Source organism: Mytilus galloprovincialis, chromosome 4 (assembly GCF_965363235.1).
Source record: "Mytilus galloprovincialis chromosome 4, xbMytGall1.hap1.1, whole genome shotgun sequence".
Taxonomy (NCBI): domain Eukaryota; kingdom Metazoa; phylum Mollusca; class Bivalvia; order Mytilida; family Mytilidae; genus Mytilus; species Mytilus galloprovincialis.
The window spans coordinates 99,828,457-99,856,175 of record NC_134841.1 but is presented as its reverse complement, the minus strand read 5'-3'; the positions used below and the strand labels follow the sequence as shown (position 1 = coordinate 99,856,175).

Sequence of the window (27,719 nt, the reverse complement as noted above, 5' to 3'; positions counted from 1 at the left end):
TGGCATAAATAAACAAACATCAATAATTAGGATGTTTTTATTTCAAATAATAATGGGAAATATTCCCTAAAGTGATGGGTCAATAAATAATCTATAAAACATATGTTGTATAAAAATATATATTTAAGGAATGACTGTAATATTTTTTCTGTCTATGAAGAAATAACATAAAAAATGTGGTGCACACTGAATAACGCGCGTAGTGGGTTATTTAACAGTGTGCACCACATTTTTTATGTTATTTCGAATAGACAGAAAACTTAAAATTTAATTCTAAATTCTATTTAAACCGTAGAAAACCATGAAAATATGTTGATGACGTCACGGTCACATGACTGAATTATGTCTATGTGCTGATAACAAAATAACGTCAGCCAATCAGAAGACATGTTACAACCAAAATTAAATTATTTGGAAATAGCAAAAAAATGTTTCCATAAACTTTCAACCTGTAAAATATAATACTGGTTTTCATTCTCTTAAAAAGTTACTTCCCCTTGCACATTTTAACAAGACTTAAAATAGGGAGGTGATGCCATCAAGGTCTGTATACATTATGTATTTTTGTTTCTTTTACAAAGAATTTTTTTTATTGGATAGAAAATTAAATTAAAATTTAATAGCATTTAGGATTCAGAAAACAATGGAAATATTACAAACGAAACATAATACATGCTAAATGGGAGATAATTATGAAAAAACTTTTGACATGAAAAGAGATTCATTCCTATTGGAATTTTAAAAACAATGAAAATGAAAAGAGATTTTCTTAAAGGAGTAGGTTCAGTAAGACCCCTTTTTGGCCCAAAAATATAGCAGTTTTACAAAATTGTTAAAATGTAAATTTTTAGTTATTCAGTGGAAAGTAGAATGCTTCTGCTACATAAATATGGGCTGTTTGTGATAATACAATGCAAATATATTGGGTACTAGCATCATTGAGTCATGCTAAATTACTGAAATCTTCACAATTTTAGCATTTTAGTTAACTTTTAGACGGTTTACGTCTTAAATGAAAGTGGTAGCATTTGTGTTCATTCTTAATATTGAAATGTAAGTTGTATTTGATGATAATACATAACATATATATAGGTTGAGGATGAACACGGATAGCAGCCACTTTCATTTTTGACAAAAACCATCTGAAAAATGACATTTTTTGGCAAATTTAATAGATTTTCCGTATTTAAGGTAGAATCAGAGTGTTTTTAATGAGTAAATCAGTTAAAATCTTCCACATAAACTAATTAAATATACTGTAATAGACACTTAAGTATTTAAAGTGTGTCTAAAATCTTTCCTCAAATGAACTTGAAATTTGAGGCCAACATGGGCCTTACCGGACCTACTCCTTTAAATATCTCAAATGACACAGAAACTAAATTGGTCTGCACAAAAGAGTGATTTATAACCAGTTATTAAGACAAGACATTAACAACAGATCTCTGATAAAATTATTCTTTACAAAAGAAAATTATGACTAGATCCGAGTAAATAGATCATAATGGTAAAAGTAAATATCTGGATATTATGCATAGAAAAAAATATCACAATCAATGCAACACACAAAATATGCCAAACTTACTATACCATATTATATAAAATATTTTCAGGGAAAATGGTATACAATAAATCTTAATTTAATACATAATAACATGCAGTACAGAATACAGAATATGCGAAAAAACATAAACAAATAAACAAAAACAATGCTGGCAAGGTAATCAGATGTTCTCTAAATTTTACATGATAGGTATATACCTGATAGTATACACCTATTAACTGGGTGTGAGGGTAATAGCAAGTTTGTTGTCCTTGAGATACCAACTATTGCTTGATGCAAAGCCAAGAGCAATGGTTGGTGTACAAAGGAACAACAAACTAGCTATAGCCCAAAGGAACAACAAACTAGCTATAGCCCAAAAAACCAGTTTTTAATATACTGAACAACACAGTCATTAAGTGTTTTTAAATACCAAATTAACCTATTTTCTTAAAGTGTACATATATCATCTGAAAGAAAAGAAAAATGCCACACAACTTGACATGCACAAGATGGACTGTAAGTTTTTTATGCCCCACCTACGATAGTAGAGGGACATTATGTTTTCTGGTCTGTGCCTCCGTTCGTTCGTCCATTCGTTCGTTCTTCCCACTTCAGGTTAAAGTTTTTGGTCAAGGTAGTTTTTGATGAAGTTGAAGTCCAATCTACTTGAAACTTAGTACACATGTTCCCCATGATATGATCTTTCTAATTTTAATGCCAAATTATAGTTTTGACCCCAATTTCATGGTCAACTGAACATAGAAAATGAAAGTGCGAAGTTCAGGTTAAAGTTTTTGGTCAAGGTAGTTTTTGATGAAGTTAAAGTCACATCTACTTGAAACTTAGTACACATGTTCCCTATGATATGATCTTTCTAATTTTAATTCCAAATTAAAGTTTTGACCCCAATTTCACGGTCCACTGAACATGGAAAATTATAGTGCGAGTGGGGCATCCGTGTACTATGGACACATTCTTGTTTTTTTTATAGTTCGTGTTTGTATTTATAAATATATCAGTAATTGTAATAAAGGCTAGAAATACTTGTGTTAAACTTTCCATGCATTTTAGATCTTAAAAAAATGCAAGAGAGGACTTTTTCTTAATTGCTTCTTGTACGTGAAATTACAATCACATTATACAGTTTAAGATATAAGAGTTTGATGTTGCCAAGAACACAAATCCAAGCAGAATAGCTAATGACATCATTTTTGTGCAATGAAAATGAGCATGAAAAAGTACGGGAAATATGATCATTGAACTATTAACCAGGATAAAAGTCTTTGAAATTATTGACTGGCAAATAGTCTTTGCAATGAAATAGCACAACTATTTCATTATATTTTATATAGAAACAAGAATGTGTCCCAAGTACATGTATGCCCCATTCGCACTATCATTTTCTATGTTCAATGGACCTTGAAAATGGGGGGAAATCTCTAATTTGGCATTAAAATTAGAAAGATCATATCATAGGGAACATGTTAACTAAGTTTCAAGTTGATTGGACTTCAACTTTATCAAAAACTACCTTGACAAAAAACTTTAACCTGAAGTGGGAAGAACGGAGGGACAAACAGACGAACAGACCAGAAAACATAATGCCCATAAATGGGGCATAAAAATGGGGCATAAAAACATACTGAGGTATTATAAAACAAATTATTAATGTGGACAAATGGATATTAGAAATAAATATGTACTAGCTCAAATGAAAGGATTGACTGATTGGTGATATCTTTACACCACATCAGCACAAAAAGGCAGGGAGGACAAAAGAAGGGAGAATAACATCCATTGGAATGTAACAAGGAATACTATTGTAAGTGTTGCTAGTTGATAAATTAATTAACTGTAAAAATGACCTATTTATTTCAATAGTGGCAAGATGAAGACATAATTCCTAAATAATAAACAAACTAATATTGCATATTAAGTGGTTTTGTATTCAGGTGGAAGAACTTAGGGATGGATTTTGAAATCCAAAACGACTGACTTCCTATTAAGGAAGCTGGCTTGTCATGGTTTGGATTTTTTGTCAGATTTTGGGAATCCTCTGGTTTTATCCATTTGAATGCCTTGAAAAAATTTGCCCGTTGACCCCCATTTTTCTTTTTATAAATCTTTTACATGTATAATGATAAGTCATTTGTAAAAGTCTTATAAAATTTTAATTATTTTTTAATAGTTTTTGAGAACTTAACCTTGTCAATGATAAAGCTATGAAAAGTCAAGAGAGAATATGTTCCCGCCAAAATTTCAATGGCTAATATCTCTAAAACAAGCATGGTGACCTAAATATTTTTTTTGCTCTTTGGATTCCTTTATTAATCCCCTATCAATATAAACTAGTGTTTTGAAAAGTTCATTATTTTGAAACTGAGAAGCAAACTCCCTTAGTTACTATAAAAATTAAAATATCATTATAGAATATACTACAAGTTTTATTGTTTCCTTTGTGCGATTCAACATTCTGTTGTAAAGTTCAATAAAAATTGCCATTTTTAAAACATTTAAAGCATACGAAAAAAAAATTATTGGTTAAAAATGGTTTCCTATCAACAATAACAAAGAATCATGAACATAAACAAAGTAACATGTTGAGCACCACTGAAATGCAGTATTTTATTTCATTGATTTATGAAAAATGGTACCATGTACCTAAACAACTATGTTGTTTAATATGAGGCTGAAAATCATTGACAGACAAATTAATGTTTGTAATTGCAATCTCTGGAAAACTTTTCTACTGTTATCAGATGTAAGTTATAAATCTTTTTAAACATATCTAATGCGATTGGAACTTTTTTGGATCTTAACATCTGTTCTAGTTCTGTTTTTTCATCAACTGCTCACTTTACAAGTTGCAACATTAGCGTCAGGTATAACAATGAACCCAAAAGACTCTTGAGGGAATGTAAAATTAGAAGTAACAACTTCAGGATAGTCCATACTTGGTAATGAGAAATCAGGATTCAGACTTAGAGTTCGACCATTTAAAGCAACTGTTCTGTAAATAGAAAAGAAATCACTCATTACTGGTATATCTGATGGAATAAAAATTGCCAAATTGACATTAAATTTATATTCCTTTGTAAAGGTATTTACTTGTATCATAATTATTTGGTTGCACAGTAAAGAATGAAATTATGGAAAGGTTATCAATGACTTGTTGAAATATTTGGCTACAAAAACCACAAATGAAATACAAAGAGTGATACAGGATTTAGGAAGAATTTTCTGAATGCAATCAGTCTTTAAGCCAATTCTAAGTATATTTTATAGTGTGTCTTTTTATGTTATAAGTTACACTACTATTCCATGTAGGGTGAAGGTTATCCTGTTAAAACGTTTAAAACCGCTGCATTTGTATGCACCTGTTCAAAGTCAGGAGACTTGTTCAGTGGTTTTCTCTCTTGTTGACAAGATTATTTTTGTTTTTTTCCCCATGTTCTGATTTTTCAAGTTCCTTTCCACTTAATATTCAAACTTACTGAGACTTAAGGCTATCTACACCAACAGGTTCCATCAGGTATAAGTGTAGTTTTATATCAGGTTTAAACTGTGGAAATACAACTGTTGTAGGTTCTGATCTTAGGTTCATACCATATACTGTAATACTACCTGGCTTGTAACCACTTCTATAAAATAGGGTTATAATCGCAATAATTTCAACTCGCATTTATTCATTTTTTATATGAATGAAACAGGATTTTTAACAATATCGCAAAAATTAAAATCGCATTTCAGTCTAAAATGACAAAATCGCAATAATAAATGCACACAATAATTTCTGATTTTACAGTATTTAGTGCCAACCTGAAAGAAACAATCACTTAGACAAATTCCTGTTGAGGTCAAAGGTCATAAAAACAAAGGTCATCAGTAAAGAGCTAAGGAAGAAAAAAGTTTAGAAAGCAAAGATTTAGAAACTGTGATAGAATAAGATCCACTTTTTTGAAACATAAGTAATAAAAATGCTTTGTTTGAAATGTTTACGATGGTTTAAACTTGCCTCTTGCAAAGTTTTATGTATTATGGATTGTTTAAACATGGCCTCAGATAGCTTCAACCAGATGAAAAAGTTTTGAACTTTCAGAAATTATCCGGATTGGAAGAAATAGCAAAACGGTGTATTGAAATAACTAGAGGCTCTAAAGAGCCTGTGTCGCTCACCTTGGTTTATGTGCATATTAAACAAAGGACACAAATGGATTCATGACAAAATTGTATTTTGGTGATGGTGATGTGTTTGAAGTTCTTACTTTCTGAACGATTTTGCTTCTTACAATATTATCTATAATGAACTTTGCCCATTAGTAACAGAGAACTATATTTGGTAAAAATTTACATAAATTTACCAAATTAATGAAAATTGTTAAAAATTGACTATAAAGGGCAATAACTCCTTAAGGGGTCAATTGACCATTAAGGTCATGTTGACTTATTTGTAGATCTTACTTTGCTGAACATTATTGCTGTTTACAGTTTATCGCTATCTATAATAGTATTCAAGATAACCAAAAACGGCAAAATTTCTTTAAAAATTACCATTTGGAGGGCAGCAACCCAACAACCAGTTGTCCAATTCATCTGAAAAATTCAGGGCAGATAGATATTGACTTGATTAACAAATTAACTTCTTGTCAGATTTGCTCTAAATGCTTTGGTTTCATAGTTATAAGCCAAAAACTGCATTTTACCCCTATGTTTTATTTTTAGCTGTGGCGGCCATCTTAGTTGGTTGACCAAGTCATGCCACACATTTTTTAAACTAGATACCCCAAAGATGATTGTGGCCAAGTTTGGATTAGTTTGGCCCAGTAGTTTCAGAGGAGAAGATTTTTGTAAAAGATTACTTTAATTTACGAAAAATGGTTAAAAATTTACTATAAAGGGCAATAACTCCTAAACGGGTCAACTGACCATTTTCGTCATGTTGACCTTTTTGTAGATCTTACTTTGATGAACATTATTGCTGTTTACAGTTTATCTCTATCTATAATAATATTCAAGATAATAACCAAAAACAGCAAAATTTCCTCAAAATTACCAATTCAGGGGCAGCAACCCAACAACGGGTTGACTGATTCAACTGAAAATTTCAGGGCAGATAGATATTGACTTGATTAACAATTTAACTTCTTGTCAGATTTGCTCTAAATGCTTTGGTTTCATAGTTATAAGCCAAAAACTCAATTTACCCCTATGTTCTATTTTTATCTGTGGCAGCCATCTTAGTTGGTTGACCAGGTCACGCCACTCATTTTTTAAACAAGATACCCCAAAGATGATTGTGGCCAAGTTTGGATTAATTTGGCCCAGTAGTTTCAGAGGAGAAGATTTTTGTAAAAGATTACTTTAATTTACAAAAAATGGTTAAAAATTGACTATAAAGGGCAATAACTCCTACACGGGTCAACTGACCATTTTGGTCATGTTGACTTATTTGTAGATCTTACTGTGCTGAACATTATTGCTTTTTACAGTTTATCGCTATCTATAATAATATTCAAGATAATAACCAAAAACAGCAAAATTTCCTCAAAATTACCAATTCAGGGGCAGCAACCCAACAACCGATTGACCGATTCATCTGAAAATTTCAGGGCAGATAGATCTTGACCTAATAAACATTTTTATCCCATGTCAGATTTCCTCAAAATGCTTTGGTTTTTGAGTTATAAGCCAAAAACTGCATTTTACCCCTATGTTCTATTTTTAGCCGTGGCGGCCATCTTGGTTGGTTGACCAGGTCACGCCACACATTTTTTAAACTAGATACCCCAAAGATGATTGTGGCCAAGTTTGGATTAATTTGGCCCAGTAGTTTCAGAGGAGAAGATTTTTGTAAAAGATTACTTTAATTTACGAAAAATGGTTAAAAATTGACTATAAAGGGCAATAACTCCTAAACGGGTCAACTGACCATTTTGGTCATGGTGACTTATTTGTAGATCTTACTTTGCTGAACATTATTGTTGTTTACAGTTTATCTCTATCTATAATAATATTCAAGATAATAACCAAAAACAGCAAAATTTCCTCAAAATTACCAATTCAGGGGCAGTAACCCAACAACCGATTGACCGATTCATCTGAAAATTTCAGGGCAGATAGATCTTGACCTGATAAACATTTTTACCCCGTGTCAGATTTGCTCTAAATGCTTTGGTTTTTGAGTTATAAGCCAAAAACTGCATTTTACCCCTATGTTCTATTTTTAGCCGTGGCGGCCATCTTGGTTGGTTGACCGGGTCACGCCACACATTTTTTAAACTAGATACCCCAATGATGATTGTGGCCAAGTTTGGTTTGATTTGGCCCAGCAGTTTCAGAGAAGAAGATTTTTGTAAAAGTTAACGACGACGGACGACGGACGACGACGGACGACGGACGACGACGGACGCCGGACGCAAAGTGATGGGAATAGCTCACTTGGCCCTTCGGGCCAGGTGAGCTAATAATAAAAAAAAAACCTTTGACTCTATTTAATTTTCATGAATGTGTAAGTTTTGATTGAAATCTTTACTACAAAAAATCCTGATGCAACAGGGAAACATTCAAAAATATGGTCCGAGACCACAATTGTCGTCCCTTGATTTTCGTTGTTCACGAATATAGTCCCTAGTGTTAACAGTGGGTTACTTGCCAATAATTTTTATACCCCTTCCAAATTTATTTCTCCGAGTTTAATGCCTCAAATTGTAAGTAGGGGGGTGAAATTACACTGTAAAAAAATTTGGGTCCAGAATTTTACAGGAAAGTAGTGATTTGGTCCAGCTGAAAAAGGTTAAAAATTAGCACTTCGGAAGCTGTCAAAAGATTTCAAGACACCCTAAACACAAAATTGTCCATATTTTGAGTTAGAGGCGATGAAGTTTTCTATAATTTTGATATAATTTGTCCCAAAAGTAGTACAACACACTGTAAAAGTTTCATTGGGAAAGCGCAGGTGGGATTTTTTTTATTTTCATTTATGTTCTAAAAGAAATGCACTACGAATTAATTGTGTTCTCGGACCATATGATTTATGTGAAATTCATCAACTGAACAGTAAACTAATAAAGTGTTGAATATAAACTATAAAATATAATAGACAGTCTAAGTGTCGTGAGGTAACAAATGATCCTCTATCCCCATAAAATCTTTCAGAACCATTCCATAGTGTTGGATAATCGGTTGAAATTAACAACCGATTATCTATTACAATCGTTTGACAGCAACCAACCGACTATCGGTTATAATCGCATCAGAATACTTTGCCCTTTTTTTAAATGAAATCATGCATTTTAGTCTCATTGGTCATGTCTAATGCGTATATTCCATTTCATTGCAGAGTTTTATATGTTAATATTTGATCTTCTGTTTCCTTTTCATATTTTATTTAGCAATTATAAAAATGAATTAATTAGAATCCAGATTCAGATTGAACATATTTTATCTCATAATTACAACATTAATTACCAAGAGTGACACTAACTTTTCTAAAGTTCAATGGTGTAACTCACATTATATCTATTTCTTTGCGTTCCGTTATATCATTAAGGGGGTTTTCCCTTACTGTGTATATTTTCCCGGGTTAAGTGTTTGCACGGACGGTTTCGGTTGAGGGTATATAAGGAATGTGTGTGGGTCTGTTTGATTAATGCGACGTTTGTTACAAAGTTAGAAAGGACGTGTTATTATATATTCCAGATTGCGTTAGTTTTTTAGTTTAAAAGCGTTTGGTTATTGAAATGTCCGATTCAGGCGAAGAAATAACCGTTGATAATCACACAAATGTGCAGAAGCCAAAAGATACCAATGAGTTTAGTGCAGTAGACGCAGTAAGTTTGTTTAATACAAAGATTGACATTGCGTTAGACAAGCAACGTTCCTCTATCGTCTCAGAACTACAAGAAAAGCTGCAGGTAAACACTGATATTAAAGGGGAAGGGATAAAAATCCAATTTTCGTTTAACCAAGAAAGACTTAGTAATCTTGACCGCTTTAAAAACTATTTGTCTAGGGGAAGTGTAGAAGAAGTTTTCGAATTAATTGATTCAGAAAAGAAGGCACTTACTCATCGTAATAAATTACTTAGGATAGCAGACCGACATGGTTGGGGGACGGTTAAGGAATATTCCGATAATGATCTTACTGACAATAGTGAGGATGCCTCAAAGTTACGGGCAGCCATCTTCAGAGCCTCCAAGAAGAGGCAGACTCCCTATGCCAGAAATCAACCCACACAACCATCTTATCAGCGTACTAGACCAGGAGTTTTCGACGGCATGTCTAATAACAAGCTTTTTCTTGGCTCTCAAAACTACGGTCAGCGCCAAATCTTCAATCCAAGACCACAATTTCAAAACTACAGACAAAACTTCACTCCAGGAGCAAACCTTACCTGCCACTACTGTAACCTGCCAGGGCATTTCGCCAAGTTCTGCCCCTACACAGCCCAATTACAACGTAGACAACCAGCGGCCGCTACAGTCACCAACCCAGAACCTTTCAACAAACAGCAGTAAAGTTGAGTATTCTAATTTTATACTTTTAGATGAACAATCTGAGTTTGACAATAATGTATGTTTTAAGTCGAAAACTGTTAAAAATAGTCTTAAGAATTGTTTAGAATTTTGGAGAGATACTTTAAAACCGTCAGACTTTATTTTAAACGTGATTGAGTATGGTTACAGGTTGGAATTTGTTTCTTTGCCGCAAAAAACATTTCTTAGAAATAATAAGTCAGCTTTCGATCATTCAGACTTTACAGAAAGCGCCATTAAGGAACTTCTGAAAAAAGATCTTGTCAGCGAGGTTTTCGTGCCTCCATACTGTGTGAATCCTTTGTCGGTGTCTGTACAACAGAATAAAAAATCCAGACTTATTCTAGACCTAAGACATGTCAATGCTTGTATTGTAAATAGAAAGATTAAGTTTGAAGGTTCATTAGAGGGCCTTTTTTATGCTAAAAAGGGTAATTTCATGCTAAAATTTGATTTAACTAGCGGATATCATCACATTAGTATCCACCCTGATTTTCATACTTATTTAGGCTTTTCTTGGAAATTTAATGATAAGACACGATTTTTCGTATTTTCAGTTTTGCCTTTCGGTCTTTGCAGTGCTGCTCATATTTTTACTAAAACATTAAGGCCCTTAGTCTCCTTTTGGAGGTCTCAGGGTATTAAAATTATCATGTATCTTGACGACGGGTGGATTTGTGATGATTTTCAGAGTTGTAATTCGGCTAGTGTTCATTTACAAAATGACCTTAAACACGCAGGTTTTCATGTGAATGAGGAGAAAAGTCAGTGGCACCCGGTTCAAAGTTTGGAGTGGTTGGGCTTTACCTGGAATCTTTTAGAGGGGGCCATTGATATACCTGTTCAAAAACTTGAAAATCTCCGCGTTAAGGTGCATAACCTTAGATTTAAGTATTTTGCTACGGCTAGGGAACTTGCATCTGTGGTCGGTTCGATTATTTCTATGAGATTTGCCTACGGACCTATTTGCCAGATTTTTACTAGACAGTTGTCTATGCTTATTGCTAGTAAGGTTTTTTGGGACGCAAAAATTAGCCTTTCGGCTGAAGCTATAGATGAGCTTCATTTCTGGTCTCAAAATATTGATAGTTTATCACCTAGAGTTATTTCCCCTTGGTTCAGGTTACCAGAGCGGATTATTTACACAGATGCAAGCGACCACGCTGGAGCCGGTATTTTGCTAGACGAGTCTAGCGAAACTTTTCACTGTATGTGGGTCGATTTTAATAAAGCACAAAGCTCAACATTTAGAGAGCTAAAAGCTGTAGAATTGTTATTAAAAACCATGGGTTCAAAACTCGAGAACAAATTTGTAAAACTATCTTCAGACAATCAGAATGTAATTAGAATTGTGCAAGTGGGCAGTATGAAGTCACCGCTTCAGTGTCTGGCGTTCTCTATTTTTAACACCTGTCTTCTTTTTAATATTGATTTATCAGTTGCATGGGTGCCCAGACTTCAAAATTGTACAGCTGATTTTGTAAGCAAGTTTTTCGACTTCGACGATTGGGGCATACATCAGCGTATATTCAGATATTTTGATAAATTATGGGGTCCCTTTACCTGCGATCTTTTTGCTAGTAGCAACAATTACAAAGTTGCAAAATATTATTCTTTATTCTGGACGCCAGGCACTAGCGGGGTTGACGCTTTCGCCCATAATTGGGCACTTGAGAACAGCTGGATAGTTCCACCTGTACATTTGATCAATAGGACACTTAGATATCTAATTTTCTGTACAGCTAAAGGTGTACTCATTGTGCCTAAATGGATATCAGCCTCTTATTGGCCATCGATTGTTGATATGAATGGAAAATATTTATCTTGTATTGTAGATTATGTAGAATACAAATATCCTACGAACTTTTTTACACCAGGTTCAGATAAATCTAGCATTTTTGCTACCCAGACTTTTCAAAGTAGTGTTTTAGTTTTACGTTTTGACGCTAGTAGTATGTGAATATTTTTCATGTTAATCAAACGCACTTATTGTGGTTTAGAGTTATGTATATTAATAAAAGAGGACTGCATCCTATATTATTGCCAAAACTAACAACGCACGTATATTGACATGAAATATGAGTTATTTGTGGAGATCCGTGCTCCCTATAAGAGAAGAATGCACTCTCTATTTTTGCTGAACACTATAATTGCATGTATATTGACACGAAACATGAAATATCTGCGGAGAACTGTGCTCCCTATGAGAAAAAACTGCACTCCCTATTTTTGCCAAACACTAGTAATGCATGTATTTTAATACGAACGATGAAATATTTGTGGAGAATTGTGCTCCCTATATAAGAGAGGACTGCACTCTCTATTTTGCCATACACTAGTAATGCATGTTTGTTGACACGAAATATTTACTTTTTGTGGAGAACTGTGCTCCCTATATATATAAGAGAGGACTGCGCTCTCTATTGTTTTTTGTAATTAACGGAATGTTACAGGAGAGCTTTACTCCTATTGAGCTTTGCACTCTTATATAGTTACAATTTATGCACAATTTCACATTTTTGCTTTGAGCTATCTTGTTTATACTTTGTTGTTCTTTTGTATAATTACGAATACATGTACATATTTATATCATATTCCCTTATGGTTAACTTTCATATGCCCGTATCATTTATTATGCTGATAATTTTTTACAGATTCTACACGCTTGGTTAGCCACTGGAAAGACCTGGAAAAATACAAGTTTCATCCTTATTTGTCTGGATCCGTACACGCTCTTCCTGCCATAGTTAAAAACGCTAGAGCTACCGCAACGAACAAAAAGTATGACTTATATTTTGAAAAATTCCGAAAATGGTGTATTCAGAACTATTTTTCTTATTTACCAGCATCGGTGTCTTCAGTTGCATTGTTTTTAGGAGGACTTATACAACAAAAAGTTTCCGTTTCAGTTTTGGAAGCCTATTTTTACTCTATTAACTGGCAGCATAAGATTTCCCTCAACATTAATCCTTGTTTAGATGATTTTCTCACACTTATTCTGGAAGGCGGAAAACGGACGTTGGGCAAACCTTTGAACAAAAAGGAGCCTATTACCAAAGATATTTTGTTAAAATTAGTTCGACACTATACGGTAGATAAGCATAATTTATTATTTTTGCGCACTTGTGTCTTGTGTCTTCTAGGGTTTTCTGGTTTTTTAAGATTTAGTGAACTAGCAAATATTCGGATGTGTGATCTGGATTTTCAATCAAATTTTTTGGAGATTAAAATTCCAAAAAGTAAAACAGATTTATACAGGAGAGGTAATTCAGTTGTTATTGCGAAAACACGCAACGAGCTTTGTCCCGTTTTCTGGTTAAGAAAATATATTGCGTTAGCAGGTATTATAGAAAAATCCGACGAGTTTCTCTTTACTGCCATTAACTTTATGAAAATATCTGGCGAGTACAAAGCTACTAATAAGTCTAAGTCCCTTTCTTATACCAGATGTAGGGAGATTTTACGGTCAGCACTTAAAGACATAGGTTTGGATAGTTCTCTTTACGCCCTTCACAGTCTTAGAAGTGGCGGAGTTTCGGCAGCTGCTAATAACAAGGTTCCTGATCGCCTCCTCAAAGTTCATGGGCGTTGGGCTACGGACAGAGCTAAGGACGGCTATATCAAAGATAGCATTGAACAAAAGCTTTTGGTATCCTTAAATTTGGGTTTATAATTTTCCCCTTTTTCTTATAACCCCCTTTGCTATGCGATCTTTGTAACGAACGCACAACCTTATTTCTTGTTTGTTGTTTATTTTAGTTAGATCAGAAAATATTTATTTTAGTACGAATGAAATGAGGTAGAAAATAAATCTATTTCTTTGCGTTCCGTTATATCATTAAGGGGGTTTTCCCTTACTGTGTATATTTTCCCGGGTTAAGTGTTTGCACGGACGGTTTCGGTTGAGGGTATATAAGGAATGTGTGTGGGTCTGTTTGATTAATGCGACGTTTGTTACAAAGTTAGAAAGGACGTGTTATTATATATTCCAGATTGCGTTAGTTTTCCCTCCCACCCCCTCCATCTAGAAATAGCTTTGTACATTTGGTGCTTATGTAATGATATAACATGGTGACATTTATACATATGTTTGATCTGTATTGTTATTTTGTTTGACTCGTTGATTATATAAAATTTATGCGATCTTTGTAACGAACGCACAACCTTATTTCTTGTTTGTTGTTTATTTTAGTTAGATCAGAAAATATTTATTTTAGTACGAATGAAATGAGGTAGAAAATAAAATTTCAATAACTTAGCAGTATAAACATCTGAATGTTTCACATTAAGAAAAGATATATAAAAAGTATTTTACTTTAAGAAATTTAAGATTAACAGAAAAAAATAATACAACGCATTTGCATTGAAATATATACAGTAAACAAAGAGGATCCAGCCAATGTCTGCTAATTCGTGTAGAATGCTTTTTTTCACTTTTATGATCATCATTTTTCTGTCAATTGTGTCATTCGAGCGTCTGAACTTATAATTGCAAGAATGCGGAATTATTACATAGTTGAACCGTATCCGATCCGTGATGCTAATGTATTTCAATGGCGGACAAATTTCAGAAAATTTACAAAAATAAACGATGTTTTTTTGGGAAGGAATATGACGCTTTTGACGCTACTAATGGATAAAACACTAATAAAAGGCAATTTGCGACACGCTCTAATGAAGTAAAGAATTTTTTTTGTCTTAAATCTGAATGATTTCATGTATGCTCTCAAGTAACAAGTATCCGGTATTGAGAGAGTATTTCATACAAAGTTATTTATTTTAAAGATCAATCTGTATATATATAGTCAATACTTTTGTCACGCTTTAAAGGGGGAAAAATGGTTTTGTCTTTAATTATAGGATGTTTGACATTGTTATTGTCATCGACTGACATTTTTCTTACAATTTGTTTGACTGAGCAAATAAAATGCAGACCGCAAACGGACCGGAAGTTGATACGCAAAAAGTCTGGAAACTATAACGACAATCGATTGAACAAAATCCCAATCGATTATCGACATCGTGAGGCCCAACCAACTGATTTCCGACTTATTCCGATCATCGGAACAACACTACCATTCCACTACCATATAACTAACCTTTGAGTATTAGTACAGTGAGTATACATTCTAACATATCCTGTTTTATTCTCCATTGTTACATTAAACACAGACCTCCCTACTAACTTCTTGTACAGGAGAGACAACCAAAAATCCTGCAAAATCAAGTTTATTTAATTATAGTGTACTGAAAGTAAACAATGGGCTGTGTATCTTTCTTACTTTAATGAACATTTAATTTGATTAGTGATTAATTTATTGAGTGAATCAATTTAAAACTACAATCAATTTCAATATTGCATATGAGCAACTAAAGTAATATTCAATCAAATTAAAATAATTTTCATTTGAAATCAACCAAAAAAGCATTTATATTTTATTCAAGTGAGCACTGAAGAGTAAAAATTGCATTCATTTTGCAGTGGAAACTTAACATTAAACATTGCAATGTATTCAGCATTGGAAGTTAATACTATGAATTGACGATCTAACTGTAGATAAAATCCCATTATGTATAAAGGTAGATAACTCCAATTCTAAATGTTACTTTCACAATGACACTATTGATAATTAAGAACGGATACTAGATTTGTACAATGTGCACAATTAATTGAATTTCTTTTCAAGTACAGTTATACATGAACATAACAAACATTATTTTGAAACTTGCATATGTGAGTATATATACATATATTGAATTAAAAATTCATAAAATTTTCATCAGTAGGATGTATAGAATGCAAATGTTTTGTGTATTATAATAAAAATGATAAAATCTGTAAACTTTTAAGCCAGCCACATACGAATTTTGATTGCATGATTATGAATGTAATCTCTACCCCCAAAAATAGCAAAAACTGATCTCTCAAGTTGTTTGTTATGAACATTTAATTGCAGGTCATCAGAAATGTGTCCTTGCATGATTATACTGTATATGTTTATACCAGAGCAATTGCAAAGTACTTCAACCTGAACTTAAATAGAGAAACAGATTTTTCTTTATTTTTTAATTCCAAGGTTAAATTTTCATAGATCTTTATAGAACAATTATTAACTCTTTTTTTGCGTTACTTCTTCAAAACATGTTAAAACACTTACAGGATTAGGGTTTGAAGTCTTTGTATCAATCAAACCATAATTTCCACCATAGAATGTCTGTCTTACTACCACATCTACTCCTAATGAGGCTGATATACCTAATTTATCTAACCACCTGTACAAAACACAATACAAATAACGGATATTTTAAAATTTAGACCTATTTCCAATAGTAGTAAAAACAGACAAATTGTTGACATTCTGTTTATTATAATAATAGGGCATTCAATAAGCTTATTCTTTTCTAAGACTGTCGATGATCTGTCAGCTAAACCTGTTGGATGTGTATCAATATCAATATTTTATTTGGGTAAACATGATGGATGTTTAATGGGTTTTGAAATAGCTTGCAATGATAAGATCAAAACTGTGTCTTTTGCCTTTTTGTTAGTTATTTATACTGGTTTTTTTTCCCTATCTGATACAGGCTCTTTCCAACTGGATTGTTAACTTTGTTCTTTTATTGTGCTGTTATATAACAGTCGGATTAAGCCCCCTCATAAACATGTTAAAGTCAGTCATATTCTGTAGGTTACTGTCCCTTGTCGTGAGCCTGTAGTGCAGTGCTCTGGGCAATATTTGTTTTTCTTTAAATGTTTAAGCCTTATTCAGGTTGTTGGTTTTCTCAATTGAATTGTTTCATTTTGTAATGACACAATTTTTAAAGGTTTCTTTCTGGTATGACATTTGCTTATTGTTGAAGGCCTTGACATCTAAGGGCTATCTTTATTTCTCGTATTTAACCATACAGAACACTTCAAGCCATGAATCTGTTACTTAATACCGGCGTCCCACATCAGCATATAGATCCGACGTACGCTGGGCATGTTAAATCAAAGTGATGGAAATCACTCATGGAAAGATTAGAAGAGTAGTTTGAATTATTTCATAATAAGGTATGGTGGGAAAAATGAACATTTATAAAGCACTATTGCTGAACATTGCAATTACAGCAGGTCTTTAGAAGGAAACTTGCTTTTCCAGTATGAGGATAAAATGAGCTCAAATTAAATATGGGTCTCTTAATTTGCACTATTTTATTTAAACTGCAGTTTATATCTTATCGAAATTATGTTTCTGGTTCTGAACATGTTTCAAAAAAACAAAAAAATGCAAAAATTCTTCTAGTAAATGTTACCAACTATCCTTGTAAGACACAAGTCTGGACCAACAGCTTAAAACTTTAAAGTGTCAACAAAAAAAAATGAAAAATGTTGTTTTGGGGCATTTTGTAAGTTAAAACAGAGGTTATATGGCATTGAAGATTAAAAGTTTTAGAGTGCCTTTTGATCAATTATAAAATTATTTTTCAACACAGGGCATTGAAAATGTACTTTTTCAACATAAACCAATTAAAAAACCTATCTTATCGAAATGTGGATTATTTCTTGATTGCAAAAATATATATTCACTTCTAATAAAAATTCAAATGACTAAAATAGACATAATGATTGATGGGAAATAAACTAATAAACAATGGTTTGTTATAATTAAAAGTTTTAAAATTTTTAAACTGTTTCAAGCCAATTCCTGATAAAAAAAAGTGTAATACATTTAATTGTTTATTAATTATAGATGATTATTGGAAATTTATCAAGTAAACTATAGGCTTTACTTGAATACCTTTTATTTATTCATATTTACATTCATATTTCATTTTTTTAAGATCTTGTTAATCCATATCATTTATCTTTCAGATATAATTTACAGAATCACTTTATGTAATGTAGATCAAAAGTAATTGGCAATAAATAAATCTAGCATCCTTATAAATATCATATGTGTATTCAATTATGAGGTCAAATACTTGTGTATTAAGAATTATATGTATAATGAGTGGTCTGTATAATTATGTAAGACTGAGGTTGATAGGTAATGTGGTCAATTTGATTGGCAGTTTAAGAGGTGGGGCATTGTAATTAAAGGTCCACCTTGTCTCTGATTGTTTAGTGATAATAACAGTTGTCAATCAAACTAGTTGAATCAATACCCAGTTACCTAATCAAAATGTTTTTTAAAAAGCCTGCACATCAACACACCTTAATGAAGTATACATTCTTGAATGAACTGCTCCAATAATATACCCATTTTTTCAGTTTATATGTGTATTATGTGCACATACATGAGAACCATAGGGAACTATATTTCAGTGTGAATACATTTAGTAACAGTAGCTAACCTGTTCTGTTGTTAGGGAGGCCAGTGCCTAAGTAAAGATTTAGAACAAGTTCTAATCTTTCCAAAAAAATCATGTATGCTGCCAATACACTAGTAATTTTGGATGCATTCAACCTGTCAATCATATCTGTAACGTGTGCACATCGAGCTTTAAGCGTTAATCGGGCATTCAAGAAATGTATGGTTGTGTATGCCTGGCATTTGTTTAACGTAGATAGAATGCAGGCTACGAAGGAAAAAAGTTTCTTGAACGTATTTGAGATGCATCCTGGTCTTATCTTGGTTGTTCTATTATGGGGTGTTTGTTACAAACACATCTGCATACGTTTTAGTTAAAGTCAATCTTGAAGTGTATACAAAGTGCCCTAAACATGTCTCAAAGATATCTGTAGCGCGTTAAAAGCGCTTGTAGCGTATGTATAACATGCATGTAGCGTACAGCTGGACAAAAACTTTTATGCTGCATAAAAATTTCCTCAAGTTGTAGCGTTCACCAAGCTTATAACTTTGTATTTCAACATACTTCAAACTTATGCAACGTGCATTTAACATTGGCTTAGCGTTCCTCTGCCGTGCAACTAACGTATACAGACTTTGTCAAATTCTCTATACGTTTGGTGTATAGCCAATGTGTGACGCCGGCATAAACTAGCACATCATTTATGAATCTCCCCAACTTACATAAATCCTGCAACGTATCTGTCAGTTAATCCTGCAGCTCCTCCTCCCCAGGCTGAGCTTGTTTCACCTAACCAGAATTTGCCATATAAAGGAGATGGAGCTATCTTCTTTGCAACATTTATCTGCCAAGGGAGATTACTCAGAATGTCTGGTGACATAAACTTTGGGACAGTCATTGATGGACCATGGGCATAATAGCTAGAAAAAAATATATATACAGTACATGTATGATCTTTCTAATTAGATAAGTAAGGGAAGAATTGTGTTAATTTTTCATTCATAAAAAATAAAATTTATATAAAACATGAAACTGATCAATTTTTGATGTCCTTAATAATTTTAAATAAGGCATATATACGATATGCTTAACACATCCCATTACCTGCTATACAAAATCTTACACAATGTAAATGTAGTGAAGATTTTTTGGTTGAATGCAGGACTGGTAACACCTCCCATGTTGTGATGAGTTAAAACTTATTGGACTTATATGACAATAATTTTGATCAGTGCTTGTTTTTTAATAAGTAATATAAAATTTAGAAATCCTAATATTCCTCAGAGAAATCCACTGCTGCTGTGTCAAGCTCTGCCAATTTCATATGCTTCGAATTTAAGTCTTAAACAAATGGTGATCGCCTATAAATAACCCACTTTGGCTTTGGCCACATCACTACTTTTACACATTTAACTTATATGGATGTAATTTAATATAACTAGAGCCTTTAGTTCATTTTTTAAAGAAAATAGTAAAATATTTATACAGCAGAATGATACTCCAATATAATATGTGGCAACGTCATGGCAGATCAATAATAAAGGGGACAAATTATGTGTGTATCCCACCTGATAGACTGTAGGATTGGTTACTTTCTTTCCTATAAAGGACAAATTATCTCCCTTAATATGAACATAATTTTTGTGTACTACTATACTTACTGGTGGAATGTAGGATTTGTTACTATATCAGGTCCTCCTGCATCAACAAAACTGAAATGAAACAAAAACTACAGAAATGTTTCTTTCCATACATTGAAGATGACATAATCTTTGACATTGATTTAGAATTAACTGCACTGCAGCATAGGAAAATTTTCTAGTTGTCAGCAACCAAGCAGTGACTTAATTTTTAAAAGGTTGTTTTAATAGATTACTTTAGCTGTATTTGGCAAAAATTTTAGGAATTTGGTCCTCAATGCTCTTCAACTCCATACTTCAATTAGCCTTTTTAACTTTTTTGAATTCAGCGTCACTGATGAGTCTTTTGCAGAGAAAACGCGCATCTTGAGTAAATACTAAATTGAATCCTGGTATCTATGATGAGTTTATTTTTAAGTGTTGTATTATTACTGGTTACACATGTATAATGATAAAAATATTCATTGTCGTGTCAGAAATTTCAATTTTAAAAAATGTCTTTATAAAAATCTAAAGGATTATTGTTAACTTAATTGTATGTACTACAAAATGTAATGTTGTTATACAAAAGCTTTTTATATATACAGTGTCTGATTTTACAGCATAAGACAATATAGTATACATATTTCAATTTTAACAGATTCAGTTTTTTTACATTGTCTTCATACATTATTATTAAGCTGTATTATTATTTTGTTGTGTATAGTATTCTGAAGTACTGTTGCCATCATGCATGTAGTGTTAATGTATTTGAATTAAGAACCTTTCTTGTTTTTCTTTTTATTACTGGTAGTTACTTCCATTGTGAACCAAATAATAAGAAATAGTTTAGTTCCCAAGAAACAAGTTTAACCTAGCCACATTTTAATGTGTATGTCATAAATCAGAAATCTAAACATTGATTGTCATACTCACTCCCTGAGTTATTTGTATTTCAAGGCTTATGGAAGCAAGCAAAAATACATGCAAACTTCCATAAAGGAAAGAGACAGATCCAGATCACATTTGATTCAAACTGACCAAGTTGATAGTTGTATCATTGGTAATCATGGTCATACTACATCTCCTTATTTTCCTATCAGAATAGAAAACTTTTCAAACTTCAATGGTCAAATAAACAGATACATAACATGTAATATATACACAAATAGTTAACAGCTTCAAACGGACCCTTTAGACAAGGTAGACTAAAAGTTAATGTTGATGTCACTTACTCTTGTAAATACTTCCTACTTATTTGCTTCACCAACATTGTAACACTGGGACCTATAACAACACTATCTCTCCATTGTGGGTAGTGGTTTAGAAGGCTGTGTAGTATATTGTAGTCCTTGGCTCTCTGGCTTCCTGTTATGTTAATACCTACATCTTTATAAACATCAGGTTCTAAAATATACAAAATATACACAGATTTTTACATGGCATTTTCTATATCTGCTAAGTTTTGTTTGGTGAATAGAAGTATAACATCCAGCAGATAATTTAGAATAAGACCATGATGAATCAGGATGAAAAGATTTTGATTCAAGATGAAACCATGATTCAGGGTGAAATTATGTTGATTAAAGATGAGACCATATTGATTTAAAATGAGACCATATTGATTTTAAGATGAGACCATGATTAGGGTGAAGATATATTGATTTAAGATGAGACCATATTGATTTAAGATGAGACCATGATTCAGGGTAGAGATATGTTAATTAAAGATGAGACCATATTGATTAAAGATGGGCCATATTGATTTAAGATGAGACCATATTGATTTTAAGATGAGACCATGATTCAGGGTAGAGATATGTTGATTTTAGATGAGACCATGATTCAGGGTGAAGATATGTTGATTAAAGATGAGACCATATTGATTAAAGATGAGACCATATTGATTTAAGATGAGACCATGATTCAGGGAGAAGATATGTTGATTAAAGATGAGACCTTATTGATTTAAGAAGAGACCATGATTCAGGGTGAAGATATGTTGATTAAAGATGAGACCATATTGATTTAAGATGAGAACATGATTCAGGGTAGAGATATGTTGATTAAAGATATTGTATGATTCAGGATGAAGATTGATTAAAGATTAGACCATCTGCTTTTGGAAATAAAGGTGTTTAATCTCCGATAGAAATGGGCTAATGTCAAAATACAGAGATTTTTTAATATCTGTATATTATCCTTGCACATTATCTTTTTACACCAATGTGAACTTAAATCTTTAAAAGGCTCTTGATAGTAAATTTTACCTTAAGATTTGATTATTTAAGTCCTTTGTCTTCTACAAACATGAAATGCTTTTAAAATAACATGATTAATATTATCTTTTCTGGTAAAGTTTGTAGAGTTTTTCTGGGAAGAAGGGTATGGTGTGAAATAAAGGCATGTATATTTTGTAAAAGACAAATTAACAATAAAGTCCTACAAATTTATATGAATCCCTGTAATAATATTTATAATAATTAAATTCAGTACCATTGCCAAGTTCCCATCCAGCAATTTTATATTCTTTCTGTGATGTGTAGTCCATTAGTTGTTTAGCATTAGCTGGTGACCATTGTCCGTTCTGTCTAAGAAGTGAGTTGAGGTCAAATATAAGATCCCAGCCAACCTCTTCTACAAAATTATTCAGTTCATCCCACTGTCTTGCTAAAATGGAACAAGAATAGAACCAATATAAATCATTATGGTAATAGTCACATAAATACATTTATAAGCAAAAATACCTATGTTTGCATATAAAAAAAAGTTAAGTTGGCAAACAGGCAGAAGTTTCTATGAAAATCATATTAAAAACACAAAAAGTTATGTTGATTGCTAGATGTCTTTTTTTCTGTTGTTGAATTTCTGTCTAAATAAGAAAAAAAAATCCTTCAAATCATGATCATTATTTCCTATCAAGTCATTAAAATGACTAAATGTACAAAATATCAATATAAAATTCTCTAAAAAAATTTGCTTTGCTTTTTTTGTAAAATTTTTTCATATTATGCTACTTGAGTGATATGAGTTTTTCTCAGTCGTTAAAAAGAGAATGTTTGTAGTCACAGTCTACTTCATTGATATTGCATAAGAAAACAGTGATAATTAGATTATCAATGTCTTTTTTTTAAACTCTAGGATATTTATCAGCTACATCTTGTACACCATCCTTACCATGATGTCATTTAATAAATTACTAACTTATAGTGTATCCTTACGTATCATAGTAAAATTAGTCAGTTTATTGTTTATATGGTCTGTTAACATGAATTCTTCAGACACTTTTGGGTATCTTTCACTCTCAGACGATTGATTAAACTGAAGATAATCTGCTGAGCTTCCTCCAACACGTAAATAACATGGTGATAATGCTTTGGCTAATACCTGTACCTTTGGAGAACTAAAAAAGAAAAAAATATGTATTGTGAATTGTACCTGGTAAAGAATCTCTTTAACTAGATAATCATTGGTTAATTAATAAGGGGCAATAAATCTCTGTATCTGAATTGAAGTACATGTATAACTCCATGTGCATCATAATTGTTTTCCTTGCTTTTTTCTCAAGAAATTTTTCTTGTAATGGGTCATTTTTAAAGTTAACAGTTGCCCTATTTTGCCTGATACTGAAGTTAACTATTGTCCAATTTGTCAGCCGTTAATCTCTTTATCAATTGATTATCAGTTTTACTGTTGCCATACTTGCCTAATAATGCATCTCTTATCTTGTACTTTTTTGTAATTGAGTATACGGTATTGTCCAATTTATTTGATGCCAGATGATGAATCTCTTTACCTGAGGTTGAGTGTTGCCCAAATTGCATAATATGGAATCTATTTACTTGAGGTTGAGTGTTGCCCAAATATATAGCATAATACAGAATTCCTTTACCTGAGGTTGAGTGTTGCCCAATTAGCCTGTATAGTTGATGTATCTAATGTAACACTTATAAATCTATCTGGTATTGTTTCTAAAACTGTATCTGTATCAATCTTTACACTAGTTGTTCCATACTCTGAGTAAGTCATCTTCATCATAGACAGCACAAACAGAAGTAATGTTTTATAAAGCATCTTCTTGTCCTTTTATTTCACTTTGAGTCTTTAAATAAAAATAATAAAAAATATACATGTTAAACAAGAATGTGTCCATAGTACACGGATGCCCCACTCCCACTATCATTTTCTATGTTCAGTGGACCGTGAAATTGGGGTCAAATCTTTAATTTGGAATTAAAATTAGAAAGATCATATCATAGGGAACATGTGTACTAAGTTTCAAGTTGATGTAACTTTAACTTCATCAAAAACTACCTTGACCAAAAACTTTAACCTGAACTTTGCACTATCATTTTCTATGTTCAGTGGACCATGAAATTGGTGTCAAAACTATAATTTGGCATTAAAATTAGAAAGATCATATCATGGGGAACATGTGTATTAAGTTTCAAGTTGATTGGACAGTACTTCAGCTTCATCAAAAACTACCTCGACCAAAAACTTTAAACGGACGGACGAACGGAGGCACAGACAGACGGACGGACAGACGAACGAACGGAGGCACAGACCAGAAAACATAATGCCCTTCTACTATCGTAGGTGGGGCATAAAAACCTATCTTACATCATGTCAGTTGATCACTGCTTTAATACCTTCCAATTCTTACTTGAGTAAACTGTAAATTAGATATTTTGAAAATGTTGACCAAATGATCAAAAGTGTGAGACTAATTAATTTGTGATTCGTGAAACAGGAAATGGTGCAAACAAAATTTAAATGCAAGTTTTCATCATGTTTACTTTTGCATAAACTTTACTTTTTACCATGGAAATTTTTGCAATAATAAACATACAAAAAATGTCTTATTTTTGTTGGAATATCTTCAATCATTGTCATTGATTCAGGAAAATAATTTTTACTTCAGTTAGAGTTTTCTTTTTGTCAGGCTCATTTTTGGATATCAATTTGACAAAAACCTTTATGGTAAAATTGAGAATAGAAATGGGAAACGGTCAAAGAGACAAGAACCTGACCAGAGGGCAGAAAACAGCTGAATGCCATGTACATTTATTATTATGTTATTTCAGGGCCTTTTATAGCTGACTATACGGTAAGGGTTTTGCTCATAGTTGAAGGCCGTACATGTGACCTATAGTTGTTTATTTCTGTGTCAATTGGTCTCTTGTTGCCTCATTGGCAACCACACCACACCTTTTTTATATTGAATTCAAAAGTTGTCTATTTAAGGAATGACTGTAATTTTTTTTTTTTTTTTTGTCTATGAAGAAATAACATCAAAAATGTGGCACTAACAGTAGCCTACAATGACTGTTTTGCAGCTGACATCACTACTCTCTTGAATAACATGCTACATGTATGCATGTAGTTTTAGAGTAGGCACCACATTTTTTATGTTATTTTAAATAGACCGAAAAATTTTACAGTCATTCCTTATTATAATCAATTCTAAATTCCATTTCAAACCGGAGTAAATTATGAAAAAAACGTTGATGACGTCACACTCACATCACAAAATTATGTCTATGAGTTGATACATTTGTAGATGAAACATTGTCAGCTAATCAGAAGACCAATACATCCAAAGTTAAATTATTAATTACTGTTCAAGTCCAAATAATGGCTTGCAGCGCCCTGCATAACGACAGGTGGCACAAGTGTACCATCAGTTACAGAAAATCCAATTTGGCGATGTTTATGTTCTGTGGCCCATACGGTACCAAAGCTAAAAAATGAGCTTACACATCGTCATACCACTACAACCCGCTCTTCTTTTAATAGCCACTCTAAATCTAAGTTGCAATTCTCTTTCTTCTGGAAACTTGTGACCACCAGAATTCCGACACCAAGGAACACTACAATACTGTGGCATCTTCTTTAATCTTTAAAACTCCTGGTGTTTACGTTGACAACAATATGGCACTTTTTCGATGAGTCACAAGGAGTTCCGAAAGTATAACTGATGGAACAATATGCCACCTATTAGCAAAAAATGTAGGTGCAAGCCATTATGACTTCTTGAAAGGCTGCCGTATGAAGGCCTCACCGAAAAATTAAATAAGCCTTTCAAGCCATCATAATATTAGGACTAGCTAGGACTAGTACATGTAGTATGCTTATTATAAAAGTCCCAGGGACCACAAGCACTTGTTTCTATCCATGGGGAGGTCCACTATCCAAATAAATTCTATAGTTAGTGGGCCTCATTGGGGTCTAAGCATGACGATGGATTGCCAATTTTTTGTAAGCGTGACATGTGAAAGTCAAATTATTGTGTCGTGAAAACGGGAAATGATATCAGGAACATATACTGTTCCCAGATGACATGTAGCGGGACACAGGAAATTGAAAAAAGTGAGAATTGCTTACATATCCTACCGTAGTCTAAAATCGTTCATCTTGTCAGTTCGTTAGGTATTTGTGTTTGAACTTAACACACGGGGAAACTCCGCACTGACGTCACTACGCTACTTCCGGCGTAGAAAAACAGAGGAGAATACGTTTTTTCTGCACTTTTGAATAAAAATACATTTCTGAAGGTAAGTTTTCATTGTTGTTCTCAATTATTGCTAAAAAATGCCAATTTTCTAATGCCCGTTTCAATCCCGACTTCCGAATGTCTAAAAACATTCTAGAACTTCACAAAATCCCACTTCCGGCCTCCATCGCTTTGTGTACATTCCATTCAGCGTCATCAATCTTGTGGCAGGCAATACAGGTTAAGCTAATCGTATTTTTAGGAATTTTAAAATGACATGCTCCTTACGTCTTTTGCGATTTTCCCGCGAAAAAAGCCAAACCAAAATGAAAGGAAAACTAATTGAAAAAACGATGCCCATGCCATAATTTTGTACAGGAATATAGAGTAGGTTAATAAAAAACAATTTACATTTATTTTTCATACAATTTTCTTTTTATTCATTATAAAAAGATCGATATTCTGACCATCATGACTGTAGGTAAATATTCATACAGAATTCCATTGATGTTAAAAGGGATGGCAAAAAAATAGTTTTCCTGTTGTATAAAACCCAAAATTATTGCAAACTATTTTGAAGCAATATCCCACAAAGAAATAACGTAATTGCCGTAGACTGAAAAATCCCCTAATTGACAGTAGAGCAATTTGATTGGGTAGAACGAATTGTCATCACGTGATTTTGACGCCATTGAAATTTAAATGTAAACAAACAAGGTCAGAAGGTTCAGTATGGGACAGCATCGTACATTTAGTTACTGACAAATAATTATGAGTTACCAAGCTTGACAATGCATGGTAATAAAAAATGAAAGCTAAGTCTACAGAAAAAATAAGAAAAAAATAGCCTTAGGATAACGACTTATCAACACACCTGGATACATAGTATAAGCTGTCCAATACGGGATTCTAACAAAACAGTAAGCGTGATACGGGAATTTAACAAAACAGTAAGCGGGATACGGGAATGTAACAAAACAGTAAGCTGGTAAGCGGGATCCGGGATCAGAAGCCCCCAATGAGACCCCGACTATAGTTAGTGTTTGGCTGTGGACTGTTTATGGAACTTTTTGTCTGCTATTCGTCCAAGGAGACACAAAGGTGTTAATTCATAGAATTAATTATTTTCAAAGACAAATTAATAACCATGAACAATATAATCTGTAAATACTACATTATTGTAGATCTAGATGCATTTTTGCGCTGAATGGGGAGGTAACTCTATTTGA

At 32.8% G+C, this 27,719-nt stretch overlaps 2 protein-coding genes across 6 annotated transcripts; one reads left to right on the top strand and one right to left on the bottom strand.

Moving 5' to 3' along the window:
* Nucleotides 1–21: 21 nt before the first annotated feature.
* LOC143073595 (heparanase-like) lies at nt 22–27,719 on the bottom strand. 5 transcript variants are annotated; one of them, XM_076249252.1, is made up of 11 exons: nt 27,662–27,719; nt 23,887–24,096; nt 23,216–23,397; nt 22,491–22,664; nt 21,230–21,401; nt 20,037–20,087; nt 19,098–19,295; nt 16,239–16,353; nt 15,180–15,295; nt 5,041–5,187; nt 22–4,556 (listed from the first exon to the last, which is right to left on the bottom strand). In XM_076249252.1, the coding sequence occupies exons 2-11, from the start codon at nt 24,066–24,068 to the stop codon at nt 4,391–4,393; spliced, it is 1,503 nt and encodes a 500-aa protein (XP_076105367.1). In that variant the 5' UTR covers nt 24,069–24,096; nt 27,662–27,719; the 3' UTR covers nt 22–4,390. The 5 variants fall into 5 exon arrangements, with proteins under 5 accessions (XP_076105367.1, XP_076105365.1, XP_076105368.1 ...); XM_076249250.1 differs by having other exon boundaries at nt 27,637–27,716; XM_076249253.1 differs by having other exon boundaries at nt 27,665–27,712.
* On the top strand, nt 12,725–14,248 carry LOC143070944 (integrase/recombinase xerD homolog; the record flags this gene model as incomplete). The annotated part of the gene is made up of 1 exon (XM_076245046.1): nt 12,725–14,248. A coding segment is annotated over one exon (1,029 nt), but the record flags the coding sequence as incomplete, so codon positions are not given.

Excerpts from the sequence above, each read along its gene's own strand:
- LOC143073595 (XM_076249252.1), bottom strand. The coding sequence starts at position 24,068 with ATGCTTTATAAAACATTACTTCTGTTTGTGCTGTCTATGATGAAGATG. Across the intron at positions 20,088-21,229 it reads AGTAGGAAGTATTTACAAGA|TTTTGTTGATGCAGGAGGAC; the intron begins GTAAGTGACATC and ends GTTTCATTTCAG. Across the intron at positions 4,557-5,040 it reads GTAGATAGCCTTAAGTCTCA|AACAGTTGCTTTAAATGGTC; the intron begins GTAAGTTTGAAT and ends TTCTATTTACAG.